At 41.8% G+C, this 19186-nt stretch overlaps 1 protein-coding gene and 1 long non-coding RNA gene across 2 annotated transcripts; both read left to right on the top strand.

The window, feature by feature from the left end:
• The first annotated feature begins 12354 nt into the window (after positions 1 to 12354).
• On the top strand, positions 12355 to 13583 carry LOC121867445. The gene is made up of 2 exons (XR_006089154.1): positions 12355 to 12389; positions 13204 to 13583. It is a non-coding gene; the product is annotated as an uncharacterized LOC121867445 (long non-coding RNA).
• A 1113-nt stretch (positions 13584 to 14696) lies between these two features.
• On the top strand, positions 14697 to 16343 carry LOC121867444 (myb-like protein B). Its single transcript, XM_042367356.1, has 2 exons — positions 14697 to 14983; positions 15946 to 16343. Exons 1-2 carry the CDS (start codon positions 14941 to 14943, stop codon positions 16311 to 16313), a joined length of 411 nt encoding a protein of 136 aa, XP_042223290.1. The 5' UTR covers positions 14697 to 14940; the 3' UTR covers positions 16314 to 16343.
• Positions 16344 to 19186: the final 2843 nt, after the last annotated feature.

Raw genomic sequence — 19186 nt, 5'->3', positions numbered from 1 at the left:
GGCCTGACGGCCCGTTAGGGACAGTCTGGATACTGAACCTTCAGTACACAAGGAGGCAGTGTGGTCAGCATTGCATGCCACAACCTTCACTTCCCTAACTGTAGAGTTAGGTACCCACTCACAGCTGAAGGGACCAGGGGTGCCCTGGGTGCGAAGCAGCGACCCTTAAGGCATGAGACGAACGCTGTATCCACTTAATAATTTTAAGTGTCTATAGAACACAGAGCTACGTCTCTCATAGTCTTTAATTGTTGATAACTCGTGTAATTATTAACCTTGTTACGCGCTTAAAGACTTTAGTTGTTGAAGCGAAGTAATGCATTATAACAACAATGTCAAGTATATGTTAATGTGTTGTGTCAAACTGTTGTAATGTTGTGTAGAGAAAGTTAGCACAGTACTTAAAGTTGTTGACTGACTTTATACACTTTACGACATAGTTCAACACTTCCACCCAAAGATATATTTATCATTTTGTACTTATTATTTATTAATAAAGACTACCACTAACCATACCAAGTTTCTCTCTCTTGTTACCTTACTGAAGAACAATAACACACTCAAGGAGCAACATCTTAGAGTTCACCCTGTGTCGGCTCAACACTTCACCTTAATGTGTTGTGTCTCGGCAGTTATCTTGGAGCTGCTTTACTCTCACCCAAAAGCTAAATAGCAATAAAGACAATTCCCTTAAAACAGGTGTTGTCCAGGTTGTACAATGAAAGACAAAAGTAGTGTCGTGAAATTTGGTGAAAACATATGCCGAGGGGCTAAACTGTTGGTACGCTCTGCCTTGTGGTAGGGATCTCACGATGTCTCACGAGTTATAGTTAATCTTCGGACAAAACCGCGACACGACTTTTGTCTTTGATTGTACAGAGGGGTTAAATAGGTGTTGTCCAGGTGTACACAGGGATTAAACAGGTATTGTCCAGGTGTATATAGGGATTAAACAGGTGTTGTCCAGGTGTATACAGGGATTAAATAGGTGTTGTCCAGGTGTACACAGGGATTAAACAGGTATTGTTCAGGTGTACAGAGGGGTTAAACAGGTATTGTCCAGGTGTACACAGGAATTAAACAGGTATTGTCCAGGTGTACACAGGGATTAAACAGGTATTGTCCAGGTGTATATAGGGATTAAACAGGTGTTGTCCAGGTGTACACAGGGATTAAACAGGTATTGTCCAGGTGTACAGAGGGATTAAACAGGTATTGTCCAGGTGTACACAGGGATTAAACAGGTATTGTCCAGGTGTACACAGGGATTAAACAGGTATTGTCCAGGTGTACACAGGGATTAAACAGGTATTGTCCAGGTGTACAGAGGGATTAAACAGGTATTACATATACGTTCTGGAATGAGAAAAAAATATATATACAAAGGAAAACAGAGACGAAGAACAGTAAGAAAAACGGTACCATTTAGCTGGACCGATATCTACAATATTTCTGCAGTAAAGAAAATTTTAAGAAACTGACCGTGACCTGAGATCACCTGAAGGTTAGGCACGACTGAAGATTATTTCATGTGGTGATTAATAACCCTAACGATAACCTAACAAGACATGAACTAACCTAACATAACCGAAGAGAACCTAACATAAGAACATAAGAAAATAAGGCATCTGCAATAGGCAGGTTGGCCTGTGCATGGCAGCTCCTGTCGAGAGTTACTACCACTCTCTATCATCCATGAATCTATCTAGCCTCCTTTTAAAACTTTCCAGCGTTCCAGCACTTACTATAAAGTTGCTAAGCTTGTTCCACTCGTCCACCACCCTATTTGTGAACCAGTTCCTTCCTATTTCCCTCCCAAACCTAAACTTATCCAACTTAAATCCGTTGCTCCGAGTCCTATCCTGCTCGGATATTATAAGAACTTTATCTATATCCCCTTTATTGATTCCTTTCACCCACTTAAATACTTCTATCATAACTCCCCCGCACTCATCGTCTTTCTAGGGAATGCAAGTTTAGTTTCTTTAATCTATCTTGATATGGAAGGTTTCTAAGTCCCGGAATCATTTTCGTCATTCTTCGCTGCACCGACTCCAGTGAATTGATATCCATTCTATAATAAGGGCACCAGAACTGAACCGCATAATCGAGATGCGGCCTGACTAGCGCAAGATATAGTTGCAATAAGACCTCTGCACCCTTATTACTTACACTTCTAGATGTAAAACCTAATACTCTGTTTGCCTTATTTAGAACATTAACGCACTGTTTTCTAGGCCGTAGGTCCGGGGCTTACAAGTACTCCTAAGTCTTTCACAAGTCGACTTCTCTAGGTTGAACCTAACGTAATAGAAATAACCAAACCTGATAACACAAACATAACCTAATCTAACACAACTTAACCTAACATAGCACAACCTAACCTAACCCAACCTAACATAACTGTAATGATTGTTTATCAGAGCAAAGCTTACAGCCTAGAGAAATACAACACATATAACAGTAAGTAAATGAGCAGGTGTACAACCATAAGTTGACACACCCTACAGTGAAAGCAAGACCTGACCCAAGAGGGCAAGGCCACTAGGTACTTGATTTAACCGAACGATATGACAGTGTTAAAGAAACCACACCTTGCCAAGACACACCTGGGTGGTAATAATTAGGAAGCATTACCGACCGGCGACATGACCACACACCTGGGCAAACACAGCTGTCCAGATCTAAACAGTTTAGTGTTAATTAGGAGAGGTCATCTGTCGCCTTTCCTCCAATATATAGGCCCTGCACCCCCTTCCACGCGGCATTCAAATGTTTGTCCGAGAGAGTCAGTGTCTAGTAACGTAAATATAATGTTCTAGTAACTTCGATATAATGTTCTATTAATGTGTCTGTGTCATTGAGTGAATAATAAATAGCTGTACTTATAATTGGTGGATTAGAAAGATTTCCCCTAAGAACGTATACACAGGTAAATAACTCACCGGCCACGCTACCAAACTTCTTCACTTTACATTCCTACAACTATAAATATTCTACCTATATGTATATCTTCTATACGAGTTTTGACTCATTATATAACCTAACTTAACACAACCTAACCATACTTACCGTAACACAACCTAAACTAATCTAGTTTAACACAACATAACCTAAACCAACCTATCCTAAACCAACCTAGCCTAACATAACCTAACCCAACCTAACATAACATAACCTAAACTAAAAACCTAACCTAACTTAACGTAACACAACCTAATCTAACTTAATACAACAAAACCTAACATATCTTAGCATATCTTAACCAAACCAAACCTAACCTAACCCCTCCAGGTAGAATTAAGGTATTTCATCATCAGGTGAAATAAGCTGCTGGGGTGGGGTGGTGTTAGAGGTTGCCAATCTTCAGGTGGTCCGAGACAAAATATTTGGGCCAGCTGTCATAGTTACCGAGACTAGACAATTATCAGAGGAAAAATGACAGTGCAGAGTTCAGGTGGATAACTCAAGCACTTGGTGACAGCTGAGTGGCCTGGTTACTGAGGGCCTCGGCGTGTATGCATTGTAGAAAGGAATAGAGGGTGCAGGGGGCGTAGAGGCGTTGGGGAGGGAGTAAAGGTGAGGGATGGCGAGAAGAGAGGGGGTGGGGGGTGGGTGCGTGGAAAAGAGGGTGTGTGTGTATGTGTGTGATGGATGGGGAGGAGAGGGGTGAGTGTAGAGGAGAGAGGTGAAGGAAAGGGAGGGAGTGGGGAAGGGGGGAAGAACATAGGAACATAAGATTGGAGGAAACTGCAGCGGGCCTATTGGTCCATACTGGGCAGTTCCGTTTACACCCAACCTCTATTGCTCATATGAGCATCCAACCTATATTTGAAGCTATTCAGCGTATTCGAGTTAATGATGATATTTGGTAACTTGTTCCATTCATCCACTACTCTATTTCCAAACCAGTGTTTACCTATTTCACGCCTAAATCTAAATTTGTCTAATTTAAAACCATTGTTACGAGTTCGCTCCTGGTTGGATAGTTTGAGTACCTTTGTAATGTCCCCTTTGTTTAGCCCTGACTTCCACTTATACACCTCTATCAGGTCGCCCCTCGCTCTACGTCTCTCGAGGGAGTGATTAATTTTTCCCTACCGTCGCTTAATTCTATCCAAATTGTTTCTGTATTCCGCTCAGTTTTTATTTCCTTATTTATTTCACACTTCAGATTATCCCTAACATAGATTGCTACTCCGCCTCCTTTCCTGGTTTGCCTATCGGTATGGAACAATTTGTAACCCGCAATTTGGTATTCGACCGGCAACTCACGTGAGTCTAGGTTGATCCATGTTTCAGTGAATGCTATTATATCGATTTTTTCGGTACATACCAAGGCCCTAATATCATCCATTTTGTTTCTCATACTTCTACTGTTCGCGTAGTAGACATTTAAGTTAGTCGTGTTCTGAGTCCTCCCTTTACTGCGTTTAGTTTTAAACTCCCAGTTTATTTTAGTTTTGTCATCATTCCTAACACTATTTCCCTGTAATCTTTTACTTTGTTTACCCGCTCCCACTGCAGTTTCCCCCACCCCGTGCCCATATGTTCCCCAAGCAGTTTAAAGACTTCGATATCCTTTGAACTGCCCCCTCTAGAGACCCAGCCAGGGTTGCCACCCCATCCCGAGACAGGTGCACCCCATCCCTAGCATAAAGGTCCCTTCTGCCGTAGGAGTTGTCCCAGTTGTCAATGAATGGGACCGATATTGACTTGCAATATCCGTCAAGACGGTCGTTGACACCAACCACCCTTGACAACCATTCACTGCCAACTCTCCTTCTAGGCAGGACACGGCATATGATAGGGATCCTCCCCTAGTCCTAACACGATCTATAGCTGCCTTGAACTTATCAAGAAGCTCCTCGCTCCTACACCGACCAATATCATTGCCTCCTGCACTGAGGCAGATAATGGGTTTGTTCCCATTACCAGACAAGATATTGTCGTTCCTGTCAATTATATCCCCCACCCCAGCTCCTGGCAAACACACCCTCATCCTATTTTTGTTTTTACCACAAAAGGCCCTGTCCATGTACCTTACCTGTGAGTCACCAACAATTAAAGTTTTTATACCTTCCTTGTCATCCCTGTCCCTGAATGTACTAACGTCCAATTCGTCTATCAAGGGACTGAACGGGTTGGTACACTTAGCTGTTGTTGTCGTTGTTGTCGTATCCTTGGTGTACTTCTTCACCACCAGCTTGGTCCTCCCATTACTCACAACTTTCCACTCACTTGAGTTTTCGTCAGACACTGGCTTTCCCTGTCCAGCCTCCCCTTTTAACCTCGCCAGCGGTGAGCGTTGTGGGGGAGGGGACGTGGAGGAGGAGGAGGAGGAGGGGATTGGGCGTTGGGAGGTGATGTCAGTAAAGGCGCTACACCTGTCACTCTCTTACTGTCATAGTTCATTGCCTTCGTCGCGGTATCATCATCATCATCATCATCACCCTCACCACCACCACCATCACCCTCACCACCACCACCACCACCATCACCCTCACCACCACCACCATCACCATCATCCTCACCACCACCACCATCATCCTCACCACCATCATCCTCACCACCATCATCCTCACCACCACTAAGACACCACTAACACCATAAGGTCTCTCACAAGTTGGTGATCGACTCTGGCTATCACTGATGGTCACACAAGTCATAAATCTACGGGTTGTGTTATGAAAGTTTCGTTAACCCCTTGAGTACGATGACTGAAACCCTTGAGTACGATGACTGAAACCCTTGAGTACGATTACTGAAACCCTTGAATACGATGACTGAAACCCTTGAGTACGATGACTGTAACCCTTGAGTACGATGACTGTAACCGCTGAGTACAGTGACTTTATCCCTTAAGTATAGTGGCTTTATCCTTTGAGTACGATGACTTTATCCTTTGAGTACGATGACTTTATCCCTTGAGCACAGTGACTTTATCCCTTGAGTACAGTGGCTTTATCCTTTGAGTACAGTGACTTTATCCTTTGAATACGATGACTTTATCCCTTGAGTACAGTGACTTTATCCCTTGAGTACACAGATTTTATCCCTTGAGTAGGATTAATTTACCCCGAGAATACTGATTTATCCCTTGAGTACGATGACTATCCCTTGAGTACCCAGACTTTACCCTTTGAGTACGATCACTTTATCCCATGAGTACCCTGACTTTACTGTTTGAGTACAATGACTTTACAGCTTGAGTACGATGACTTTACCCCTTGAATACGACGACTTATGCCCTCGAGTACGATGAATTAACCCCTTGAGTATAATAATTTACCCCCTCGAATACGATAACCTATTCCCATGAGTACAATCCAACTCAAGGGTTAAATCATCGTACTCAAGGGTTAAAACATCGTACTCAAGGGTTAAATCATCGTACTCAAGGGTTAAATCATCGTACTCAAGGGTTAAATCATCGTACTCAAGGGGATATATACATCACCATTACTACTGTGTGTCTGGTAAGTCATCTGTGCCAGGATCCTTCATTAGCTCTAAGTTTCACCAAATTCTAAAACTTCAGAATCAACTTATTATTTTTTTTTTGTAATTATGAAACACATTTTTTGGTGTTATGAGAATAGATAAGGTATCAGTCCATCACAGCGGTCGGTGCGGGGCCGATAGAGGTTATCAGTGTATGAGGTGCGCTAGGGTCAGGGTGAGTCTACCTCCCTCCTGCTGACTCCCTGACCATAATACAGAAAACGGGAAAATAACGTACTGTACAGGCCTAACCTAACCTAACTTAGTGCACACAGATACAAATACACACACACATGTAAACAAATATTTAACTTGCTAAACACAGATCAGATGCACGAACCACACATATACAGAGAAACGATCACAGATAATCTAATAAACACTTCTCATACATCCATACATACATACATACATACATACATACATGTAACCAGTATAATTTACATACGGTATAATTTAGAGTAAGCTACTTACAACCATGGATGTATAATTATGAACATTTATTATTCTATGACCTGTGGAGGTTAAAGGTTGTTCATAGGTTATAGCTGTATTAAACACCCCGCGGAGGTTATGTCTAGCCTGAGTGTCGAGGTATGATGCAACTCTCTCTCTCAGTAGTAGTTTAAACACTAAATAGATTGATCGTTTGCGGTAATCGGATACTTTGCTTCACACTTGCAATGCGTCAAGTATGTTAGATAGTTAGTTAAGTAATAAATAGATAATTGCACCGCCAGTTTAGAGTGATTCATGGGTCAAAGGGATCATTTACCAGCCGTTAGAACATAAGAACATAAGAATGGAGGAAACTGCAGCGGGCCTATTGGCCCATACTGGGCAGTCCCGTTTACACCCAACCCCTATTGCTCATATAAGCATCCAACCTATGTTTGAAGCTATTCAGCGTATTCGAGTTAATGATGATATTTGGTAACTTGTTCCATTCATCCACTACTCTGTTTCCAAACCAGTGTTTACCTATTTCACGCCTAAATCTAAATTTGTCTAATTTAAAACCATTGTTACGAGTTCGCTCCTGGGTGGATAGTTTGAGTACCTTTGTAATGTCCCCTTTGTTTAGCCCTGACTTCCATTTATACACCTCTATCAGGTCGCCCCTCACTCTACGTCTCTCGAGGGAGTGCAAATTAAGATGCTTTAACCTGTCTCTATACTCAAGGTTCCTAATGCCCGGGATTAGTCTTGTCATTCTCCTCTGAATTCTTTCCAAGGATTCTATATCCATTCTGTAATACGGTGACCAGAACTGAACTGCGTAATCCAGGTGTGGTCTCACAAGAGCAAGATACAGTTTTAGGATGACCTCGCTAGTCTTGTAACTAACACTCCTTTGTATGAACCCAAGTACTTTATTAGCCTTGTTACGAGCAAAAACACATTGTTTACTTGGCTTAAGGTTCCTACTTATCATTACTCCTAAATCTCTCTCGCAGTCGGATTTCTCTATGGCATCGTTGTTCATCTGGTATCTGGTTTCCCTGTTTACATCTCCTATACTGAGTACTTTACATTTGTCACGTTGAATTTCATCTGCCATTTTTCAGACCATTCGAAAAATTTGTTTAGATCTTCCTGTAGTTTTGCCGAGTCCTCGTCAGATTTGATAACACGTCCTATTTTAGTGTCATCAGCAAATTTACTTATGTTGCTGTCTACGCCGATATCTATGTCGTTTATGTATATAATAAATAATAATGGTCCAAGTACTGAGCCTTGGGGAACTCCACTTGTGACGTTGCTCCAATGGGACTTAGTGCCGTTATGTAAACACCGCTGACTGTAAAGTTACTTGACATTCCGAAGGGTTGACTACTTCCTCCTTCGAGGAACCTTCTAGAAGCTTGACTCATAGATCGCTCTGATGGCGAATGCTGGAATTATTCTTTACGGGCGTGTCACAGCCGTGCCCTTATTCAGTCTTTAACTGGACCCCTCTGAGTTAAGATCTACAGTATACCTGGACCACCTCAGTTCAGCTTGTCTAACACAGAGCCCGCCTCAAGTACTAGACGACCTACACTGAGAACATTCCCAGAACAATACACGGGGCCAGTCTAATTAACTGTACAGTATTTGGAATTGTAAATATCACGATATATATACACTAATCTTCTGTATAATTTATCCCTTTTGTGGAAGACGTGAACAATAAGTGGAACAATAATTATCGAAAGTCTCAGGCATTCTACTGATATCGACTGGGCTTTAAACATGCAATTTAATATTTAGTGAGACTATATACTGACAAGTCTCACTCCTCACAGGCCTACAAGCCATAGGCCTTGCATACATACATACATACATACATACATACATACATACATACATACATACATACATACATACTGTACATACATACATACATACATACATACATACATACATACATACATACTGTACATACATACATACATACATACATACATACATACATACGCACACATACACATCTCAAGTGACTCATACACACACACACACGTACGCGCGCTTGTAAAAACCAACACATCTCTAATGACTCACAGACACATACACACATACAGTACGTACAGTATAGTTGAGACATGACTACACACACACACACACACACTGATAACGTCAGAGGAAACAACGACACGAGGCCACCAGGAGCGACGACTCATCCTCAGCGTATCGCAGTACAGAAGATATACACGTCAGTTCCTGTTAGCCCCCCTCCCCCCCTCACTGCGCATCCTCCACCGCGTACATCTTAAGCAACACACTGACCACCAGGTATATATATGTGTCCAGGTGTTGTGTGGATCATACCTCACCAGACAGGCAACCAGAGACGAATATCTAAAACCTACTCAGAACGTAATTGATTCACCCACCGACAACTCAAAACAATACTGAATCCTAACAAACATTACTCATAAAACATTACTCATATCCTGAGTCATCAACAATTGAAGGGTATTAAAACATCTCTCAACACCATACAAGATTCTTCCTGAAGTTCCACCTCCGAGACCCTGAGAGTGTGAGGAAGAATTATTGGCATTGAAGATCTTGTGTACCAGGACCCCAGGAGCCGCCGTCAGGATGGGGAAGGGACGAGACCTATTGGATCACCTACACCACCACCATACTGGTCAGTCGTATACTCAAAATATGGTTGTTTATTCTGAATTATAATTAGGAAGTAAAATACATCATCTCTCTAAATATGAGACGTAAACAAAAACGGTGATATGTATTGAACTTGTCAATACGTGTGTGTGTGTGTGTACGCTAAACATGACACTCTCCATACTACAACCAATAACGTTCCATCCACAGAGCCACAGAGGGTTAAGCTGCGGACCGGATCAACCAGTAGCGTGAACAGCACCAGCAGCGACACCAACACTCCCTCGTCACACAAGACCAAGAAACAGAAGAAGAGCGACCGTAAGCACCACCACCTACTGCTCACCAACAGTCTCCTCTCCTATTTGTCTGTTAACCGTTGACTGTTGATCAATTAAAGGATAAATTACCACTAAGCTTGGAAATATTAGGTCTGAAGATATGTAAGAAGTTAATTTGTTCGACTCTACTTAATTTTAGGTTTTGTGTTTTTATAATGAATACTCAACAACTGTGATGATATTATATTGATGTTTATATGTGCATGTTTTCTTCACCGCCTTACAATGCCAGTGATATAGGCATACTGGATATAAGACACGGGAAACATTAACCTAACCTAACCAAGCTTAATCCAACCCAGCCTAAACCTATCCTATCTTAACATAGCCAAGCAGTCCTAACCCAACTTATTTTAACCTAATTAAACCAACCTCCCTAGATACACACACACATGAACTGCTTCACGCGTACAGTCATCTAACCTAACTAAACCTAAATTAAACCAACCAAACCTAATCTAGCTGAACCTAACCCATCCAAATCTAACCGAACCTAAACTAACACAACCAAACCAAAATTTTTTTTTTATATGGGCATTAGCCCACCCGGGCATAGGTCATTGACCCACATCGGGGCCTGGGGGGCGAACATATAATAATAATAATAATAATAATAATAATAATAATAATAATAATAATAATAATAATAATAATAATAATAATAATAATAATCTATATATATATATATATATATATATATATATATATATATATATATATATCTTGATAAAATCACACGGAAAATGGAAACAACGGAGTACCTTATCAAGATTTATCTTATCCACGTTTTCATTGTGGATTTACATGAAATATATATATATATAAAACAAAGAGGTATGTCTGTGTGTGTGTTTGTGTGTTTGTGTGTATGTATGTCTGCAAGAGAATCTCGGAAACTACTTTACCGATCTGTAGTGATGATGGATGGTGTTATATGTAGTGATAATGGATGGTGTTATATGTAGTGATGATGGGTGGTGTCAGACATGACATTGTCCTATCTATCCATGAAATGCTGCATGAGCGCAACACGTATGTATAGTCATTTAAAAATGCCCTGGAAAACAGGCCTTCTGACGAGTACAAAGTCAGAATCAAAGCAGACACCTTAATGCACTACAGTGAGACAATGTGGAGCCTCCCGGAGGGTGGCGTCCTACAGTGGCCTAGCGAAAGAGCCGCCCGGAGGGCGGCGATTCCGCAAGTTAAAAATAAAAATATAATAAAAATAATAATGAACCGTACATACAAAAATTTAAAAAAATAAAAAAGATCAAAAGTGAGAAACAATATATGTATGTTGTGTTGTCAATAGTAAGAGAAACAATTGACACCCTGCAAGAAGTAACATCCCCCTTTATTTTTCAGAACACGACACGACACAATACGACACGACACTACACAGCACATCACGACACGACACAATACATACAGGTACACGAAGGTAAACATTCACCAGTAGGTGTCCCAGCAACGAGATCAAGGGATACATGGATAATATTGTGTGTGTGTGTGTGACGCGTCGGTGACATCTCCTCATAGCGTGACTCTGATAATTAATCCTTGAGGAGGTGAAGATATATACTTGAGAATACGTGCTCACTTGATCACGATACCGGTAAAGTCTGATGATTATTAGATGTGCACGCTGGAATATATTATCATGAGTTAAGGCTCAACCACTTAAGACAACACATAATTGTGTTTCCTGGTGGTGAGTGATTGTCATACGCCATTGATACTGTGGGTCGTCTTCTCTTTGATGTTGTTGGTGACGTGTTTGTTGATAGATACATAAAGTGGTTCTGTAAGGTATATCCTGGAGACATTGTTGACAGTTTTTCACCTTTATGATTTAATTAGAGGTAAATTATGTTCTTGCACTTGATATATAGCAAATTGTAAAAAGAAAAATAAGAAATATTAATCTATTGTTGTTTTTTCAGGTGACCTACATTAATGATAAGATTGACAAGAGTCTTTCATCTGCTCAACATATCTGATGATCTAATCTTTAAGCATGCATGTACTCACGCACCCAAACATACCTCCCCCCCCCCACACATAGTATTATTACAGATACGAATATCAACATCAGTCAAATCTTGTATCAACAAGGTCGTGATCTTAAAAATGACACCACAACACCACGTGGATGATGACCTTCAATTGTCTCCTCTTAACACACCCACCAAGACCACAATATTGTCCCGGTGGTATAAATAATGAGACCGGTTAGCATGGTGGAGTCACTGCCTGTCTCAGCACTCACCCAAGATAGAGGAAGTTGGTCCCAGTGTTTAGTATTGAACCACCGACAGCGCCACGGTGGGGGAGATCTACAACAGAGAGTCTGCTGAAGAAGAACATAGAAGGCTCACTCTCCAGGATGGACTAAGACCTACTGACACACCACGCACCACTATGCAGGTCAGTCTTGAGTACAGGTCATGGTCAGGTCAGGTCATGCAGGTCAGTCTTGGTACAGGTCATGCAGGTCAGTCTTGGTACAGGTCATGCAGGTCAGTCTTGGTACAGGTCATGCAGGTCAGTCTTGGTACAGGTCATGCAGGTCAGTCTTGGTACAGGTCATGCAGGTCAGTCTTGGTACAGGTCATGCAGGTCAGTCTTGGTACAGGTCATGCAGGTCAGTCTTGGTACAGGTCATGCAGGTCAGTCTTGGTACAGGTCATGCAGGTCAGTCTTGGTACAGGTCATGCAGGCCAGTCTTGATACAGGTCATGCAGGTCAGTCTTGGTACAGGTCCATACAGTTTCATTAATAAATAAAACAGTCATCCCGCTGTACATGACATATAAAGTGAAACCTCTATTTAACGGACTATATGAGTGTAATCCGTTATATCGAGGTCCATTAGATGTGAAACCTCCATATAACAAACTACATGGGAGAGAGTACAGTCCATTATATATGAAACCTCCATATAACAAACTACATGGGAGGGGGTACAGTCCATTATATTGAGGTCTATTATATATGAAACCTCCATATAACAAACTACATGGGAGGGGGTACAGTCCATTATATTGAGGTCCATTATATATGAAACCTCCATATAACAAACTACATGGGAGAGAGTACAGTCCATTATATTGAGGTCCATTATATATGAAACCTCCATATAACGGACTATACCACTTAATATCCGTTAAATGGAGGTTTTACTGGATAGAAACAAGTTCTTCACTACACTGTCTTGTTTACTCTTCACTACTACTAACAGAGCCGCCAGAGAGAGCTCACCGTCCGTACTCAGGAAACAACAACAGCAGTAACCACAGAAATCTTGACTCAGAAACAGGTAGGAACTTATCACAGAAGACAGCCAAGAGGAAGCCCATCACCCTACGTCAGGTGTTTTGTGACGGCCTTCTCCTCGCCTACGCCGTCAATAGTGATTATTTGGAGTTCTTTAGCAGCTATGAATTTAAAAGCCACTAAAGAGTCAACAATCTGTACACTATCTTAAGAGGCCAACCTTTAATCACTGAATATTTTGCGTAGTTGATAATTTTTATTCAGTATTAATTGTCTTATATTTGTTATCTTTAGTATATGAAACATTCTGATTATTTTTGTTCTCAATAAATCCACAAGACAATGTATTTAATTATAAAAAACCTATTAATGAGTTGTTTATTTGGGAGATAAGAGATAAGTTATATACTGGGTACTATATTAGTTATATATCTTTAATGTTTTTAGCCTTCAGACGCCCTGGGGTCAGGCGGGTATTGTCATTGTCTGTACCGTCTGTCTGTCTGTCTGTCTGGGGTCTGTCTGTCTGTCTGTCTGTCTGTCTGGAGTCTGTTTTCTCTTTTTTTCTCTTCATCATTCCTAGCCAAACTCCCCAAGGACCGTAGATGTGATGGGACCTTGTGAAGTAAAATTGTATCCCTTTAAATACTGGATAGAACATGGATAGACGAACATACACGGGTACAACTAACCTAACCAAACTAAACCCGAACATACACGGGTACAACTAACCTAACCAAACTAAACCCGAACATACACGGGTACAACTAACCTTACCTAGCCGAGCCTAACCTAACCTAACCAAACTAAACCCGAACATACACGGGTACAACTAACCTTACCTAGCCGAGCCTAACCTAACCTAACCAAACTAAACCCGAACATACACGGGTACAACTAACCTAACCAAACTAAACCCGAACATACACGGGTACAACTAACCTTACCTAGCCGAGCCTAACCTAACCTAACCAAACTAAACCCGAACATACACGGGTACAACTAACCTTACCTAGCCGAGCCTAACCTAACCTAACCAAACTAAACCCAGTCCAATCTAATCAATCCTATCTTAATATATCCCAGCCTGACCTAGCCCAGCCTAACTTAACCTTTGCCAAACTTAAACTATAATAATTCAACCAACCTCCCTACCGACACACACACGCGTGAACTGCCTCAAGTACAATACAGTCACTTGTGTCTCCTTCCCATCTTCATCAGTATCGTAACTATGTTTTTTTTTGGGGGGGCTAGGCATTATCACCCACTGCTCAAGGTGCCAGGATACACTATCACCACCAACCACTACCGGTCAAAGTGTGCCTGGGTACACAATCACCGGTAGCTAGTATCTTAAGTTGAGGTGATAGCAATTAAAACACACACACACACCGCAATTGAGTTAACAAAGCATCACGGACACAACATTACTCCGGGGTATAAAAGACCAGCGATAATAAGGGTGGTGTCAGACTTGCCTCAAACCAGGGAAGAGGAAGAACCTCCACGGCTACCCAACGATACGACTCGACCACCGTCACCACCAGAGAGTATTTGTCCTTTCTTCTCTGTATCAAGTTGCTGTGACCAGGAACAGGACCAGCCAGGTATAGCAACTTGAAGTTACTCGTCGTCAGCAGCGTCACCAACCAGAGAGACATACACACAAGGAAGAATACCGTGTAGAACCTTCGTCAGGATGAAGATACAATACCTAAAGAACCGCTACGACCACCCTACAGGTTAATTGTTGCTTGAGTGTTGCTTCTCATATATTGCCGGTGTGTGTAATAATAATAATAATAATAATAATTAACGGTTTATTGAAAGAGCTTGGCAGCCAGAAGGTTGAAAATATACGGTTACATATTTGGGGAATGGGTTTCGAATTATAAATAATATACAAGTAACATAAGTGATACAAATAAGATATATAATAACTAGATGGGGAAAAGCTCAAACTACAGTGCATTTCAACATAGTGACAGTGCAAGAAGTAGTATTTACTGGGAGTGAATACACTGGTTTATTACAAGTTATTGATAATTTTTACAATGGTTGGGACTGGGCTGTTCTTATAGCGATCAGTTCATGCACGTATGGGCTGGATGCGGTTGTGGTGTCGAACAGCAATTCTCGGGCTAGGGATCTCAGGTGGTAGTAGGAGCCGGTGTCGAGGATGGTATAGAAAGCTTCTTACCAAATTTGCAGATGAGGTCGTGGTGATGGTCAGTGAGAGTCAGGGTCAGTGTGTTGAGCGCTTCTTGATATGTGAGTAGGAAGGGAGTCTTGCATGCCCTCTTTTGCACTTTTTCTGGGTGTTTACGTTGGTATGGCATTTAGGGAGGAAGACCAGGTAGGGGAGGCATGGTGAGCTTGGGAATATGAATGTTGTGTAAACACTGAGGAGCTCGGGTGCAGGAACTCCGAGGGACTTGAGTCAGCGGAGGAGGTGGAGACGGAAACTGGAGTTTGACAACTTCACTGACGTGTGGTTTCCAATTTAGTTTGTTGTCTATGTGTGTGTGTGTGTGTGTGTGTGTGTGTGTGTGTGTGTGTGTGTGTGTGTGTGTGTGTGTGTGTGTGTGCGTGTGATTTTTCTCTGTATACCATCATATATTACACACACCTGTACCTTCAACATCTAAACAATTACACTTTTACCCAACAAGAAAACTAATAAAAGACATTTAATAACTTACAGGTGATGCAGACCCCCACCAGGAGATACTGAATACAATAACAACAACTAGAAAGTCCCCCACAAGACTACTGCCAGGTCGTATAAGCCTTGTTAGCTGCAGCAGTAGTGACAGTAACAGTGGCAATGACAACAACAGTGACAACAACAACAACAACATTACCAGCACAGAAGAAGGCGGTCACAACACCCGCAGGAGGAGGAAGTACAGCAAGAAAGACATGATACGGGAGGGGATAATACAAGGTCTTCTGATGCACTTGTCTGTGAACAGCTCGTGGGCAGGTTCACAGACCACCTACCTAACGGACAATATGGAGAGGAAAAATCCGTTATATCAAGGGTCCGTTAGAAATGAAACCCAAATATAACGGATTATATGGAGAAAGAAGCCCGTTATATCGAGGGTCCGTTAGAAATGAAACCCAAATATAACGGACTATATGGAGAGAGAGAAGCCCTTTATATGGAGGTTTCACCGTTTTCTTGAAGAGGCTGTTTAATGGAAGCTTAGATCTAGAGAAACTATTGTACTGTCTTGGAAATAATAACATAATAACCATCAGAGGTTTACTGTACTCAATCCAATATTAACTCTATACCAAGGAAGATAACATGGGGTATATAAACGCTAATTAAACACTCATTATAATAGACCAGAGTTCAGAAGTGAGTTACGGATTCAGTACTGTATTATTTTTCATGTATTTGTATAATTCTGTTGGTAAGGCATTAATAATTTCTGTGTTTACTTCTAATTATATAAACAACAACAATCCTCATAAAGGGATAATTTATATACCTTAGTGTAATATATTCCTGTATTGTAAAGTTATTCATTATATTTAAATTATTATGTATAGTTAAGATATATAATTATGTTATAGTCTATGTTGAGTGAATATAGTTATGTTGCTGTCTATATTATAGTTGTTTACTGCCCAATTATAATGATCTAATTACCACTATAACAGGTAACCGGGAACACCTGCAGTTATAGTTATATAATTAAATGTTCTCGTGTTATTTACTCTGTTATGTTACATTGCCAGGCCGGATGTTGATGTTTCTGTTGTAATAAAACTCGTGATTTATAAACTAATAAATATTCACCCAATCATAACTACTCGTGTTTACCTACGTTATTTGGGGTCTGTCCTCGGAGTGATTTTAGCGATTGAGTTGTTGAGTTAATTATTATGAAGCTCCACCAGCGTCCTAACCTAACCGAGCCTAACCTAACCTAACCAAACCAAGCCTAGCCAAACCTAACCTAACCTAACCGAGCCTAACCTAACCTAACCTAACCGAGCCTAACCTAACCTAACCTAACCTAACCGAGCCTAACCTAACCTAACCTCCACCAACGTCCTAATAACTAGATGAATGTGTCCGATTTTTTTCTCCGCAAATCATCAAAATATAATACATACACATATTGTGTACCTTCATTATACCTTAAGCTCCTTGACATGTATCATCTCACGTATCCCTGGTAAGGCTTGACGTGACCTCTGAGGGTTATGGTCATCAGGTTCAGAACCCCTGGACTAGATTACAGTTAAATGAGACTTAAGAATACCATGAGTTTATCTGGAGACACTGAAAAGAAAGAGGGGTAAATATATTGTGTCTTAGGAAGGAGAGACGTTAGTGAAGTGTGTGTGTGTGTGTGTGTGTGTGTGTGTGTGTGTGTGTGTGTGTGAAACTTGGTAAAGTACAGTACAGCCTAGGAGGGGCACCAGCAGGGATGGGGATTTAAAATCATCGTCGCACAATTCAGGTGGGTGTCTGATGTCTCTGACGCTGACACTGTACATATAAAATAAAGATAATGGTTGCCCCTCGTGCCTGAGCAGGTTGGCTCTAGGGCCACCTACTGTAGGTGTAGAAGCTGTTGCCAGCACAACAGCCACAACCTAAGTTAACGAATTGTATGACAGTGTCAAGGAATAGTCCAAGAAGACCGGACAACTCGCCAACTGCACTGGTTAACCATTACGCCGAACATAATCCACAATCAAAATCATCCAAGCAGGGCCGTCCCTAGGAGGGTGCGGGGCCCGGGGCAACTCAGCCACTGCGGGGCCCCAGATTATGCGGTCAGAGGAACCCACCCCCACCAACCCCCAGGGGACTGTCGCTATGGATGGTAAGGTCACGGTTGCGATGGTGGCGTAAACCGTCAGGTCAGATTAACCAGTTAACAGGTAATGTGTCCGAGATCACTGGGTCTAGTGCTGGGCCCCGCAGGGCCCCCCACACGCGCGGGGCCCCCCCCACACGCGCGGGGCCCCGGGCGGGGTCGCCCCTGTTCGCCCCCTTAAAGGACGGGCCTGCATCCAGGTTCCTAATTGCTGCTGGGTACACAGAGACAAAAACATAAAGAAACTTGACCATAATTTCACTCTGTCCGGGAGACGAATCCGGGACCCCTCGTTTGTGAGACGAGCAGCTGACCATTACACCACTTGTCGTCTAGAAGGAAACACACGTGTAGTAACAAAACACAACATGAGTCTCCGGTGTTAAAAGAGGTGACGTCAGAGATAACTTAATCAGCAGCATGGGTTACGGGTGTGGTGGGTGAGTCAGTGTTGATCACAGTACAGAGTAACACCATCAGGTGTGTATTTCCTGCAGGAGCTTCAAAACACTGAGATACTCGTATAATGACAGTGTCTCCTGGCTGCCTGACACCGAGAGATTTAGTGTTTACTGTGAACCTCACCAGTCTCACACTGGCGTGGTACATCTGGTCAACTGTGTGAGCTCATTCAAAACCAGACTTAACCAACACTGGCGCAGGTACAGATACATTCTGGAGCAGGTGTGCATGACCAGCACTTACCAACAGTGTGTAACAGAGACGTAACCGACTGCCCAAACGTCTAACAGGCCAGTTACTATCACCAAGATGATAACTTTAAACGTGGTTATTAATTGTATACGTTCTTGCACAAAGGTACAGGTACTTGGACACGAACGGAAACAGAACAGATATATGTACTGTACATACACGGACAGACAGATGGATACACAGCTATAGAAGAACATGGAGAGAGAGAGAGAGAGAGAGAGAGAGAGAGAGATTAATGAGCTACGAATAAACCCAACTAAATGTAATCCGACTTAACTAAACAAAAGATTACAGTACTATCAACAATTTTATCTAACCTAACCTAACCAAACCTAACCTAACCAAGTCTAGCAATATTAAGAGTAGGCAACATAAGGGTAGGTT

Source organism: Homarus americanus, unplaced genomic scaffold (genome assembly GCF_018991925.1).
Source record: "Homarus americanus isolate GMGI-L3 unplaced genomic scaffold, GMGI_Hamer_2.0 scaffold23598, whole genome shotgun sequence".
Taxonomy (NCBI): domain Eukaryota; kingdom Metazoa; phylum Arthropoda; class Malacostraca; order Decapoda; family Nephropidae; genus Homarus; species Homarus americanus.
The sequence above is the reverse complement of the archived record's forward strand: the minus strand, read 5'-3'. Positions and strand labels throughout refer to the sequence as shown.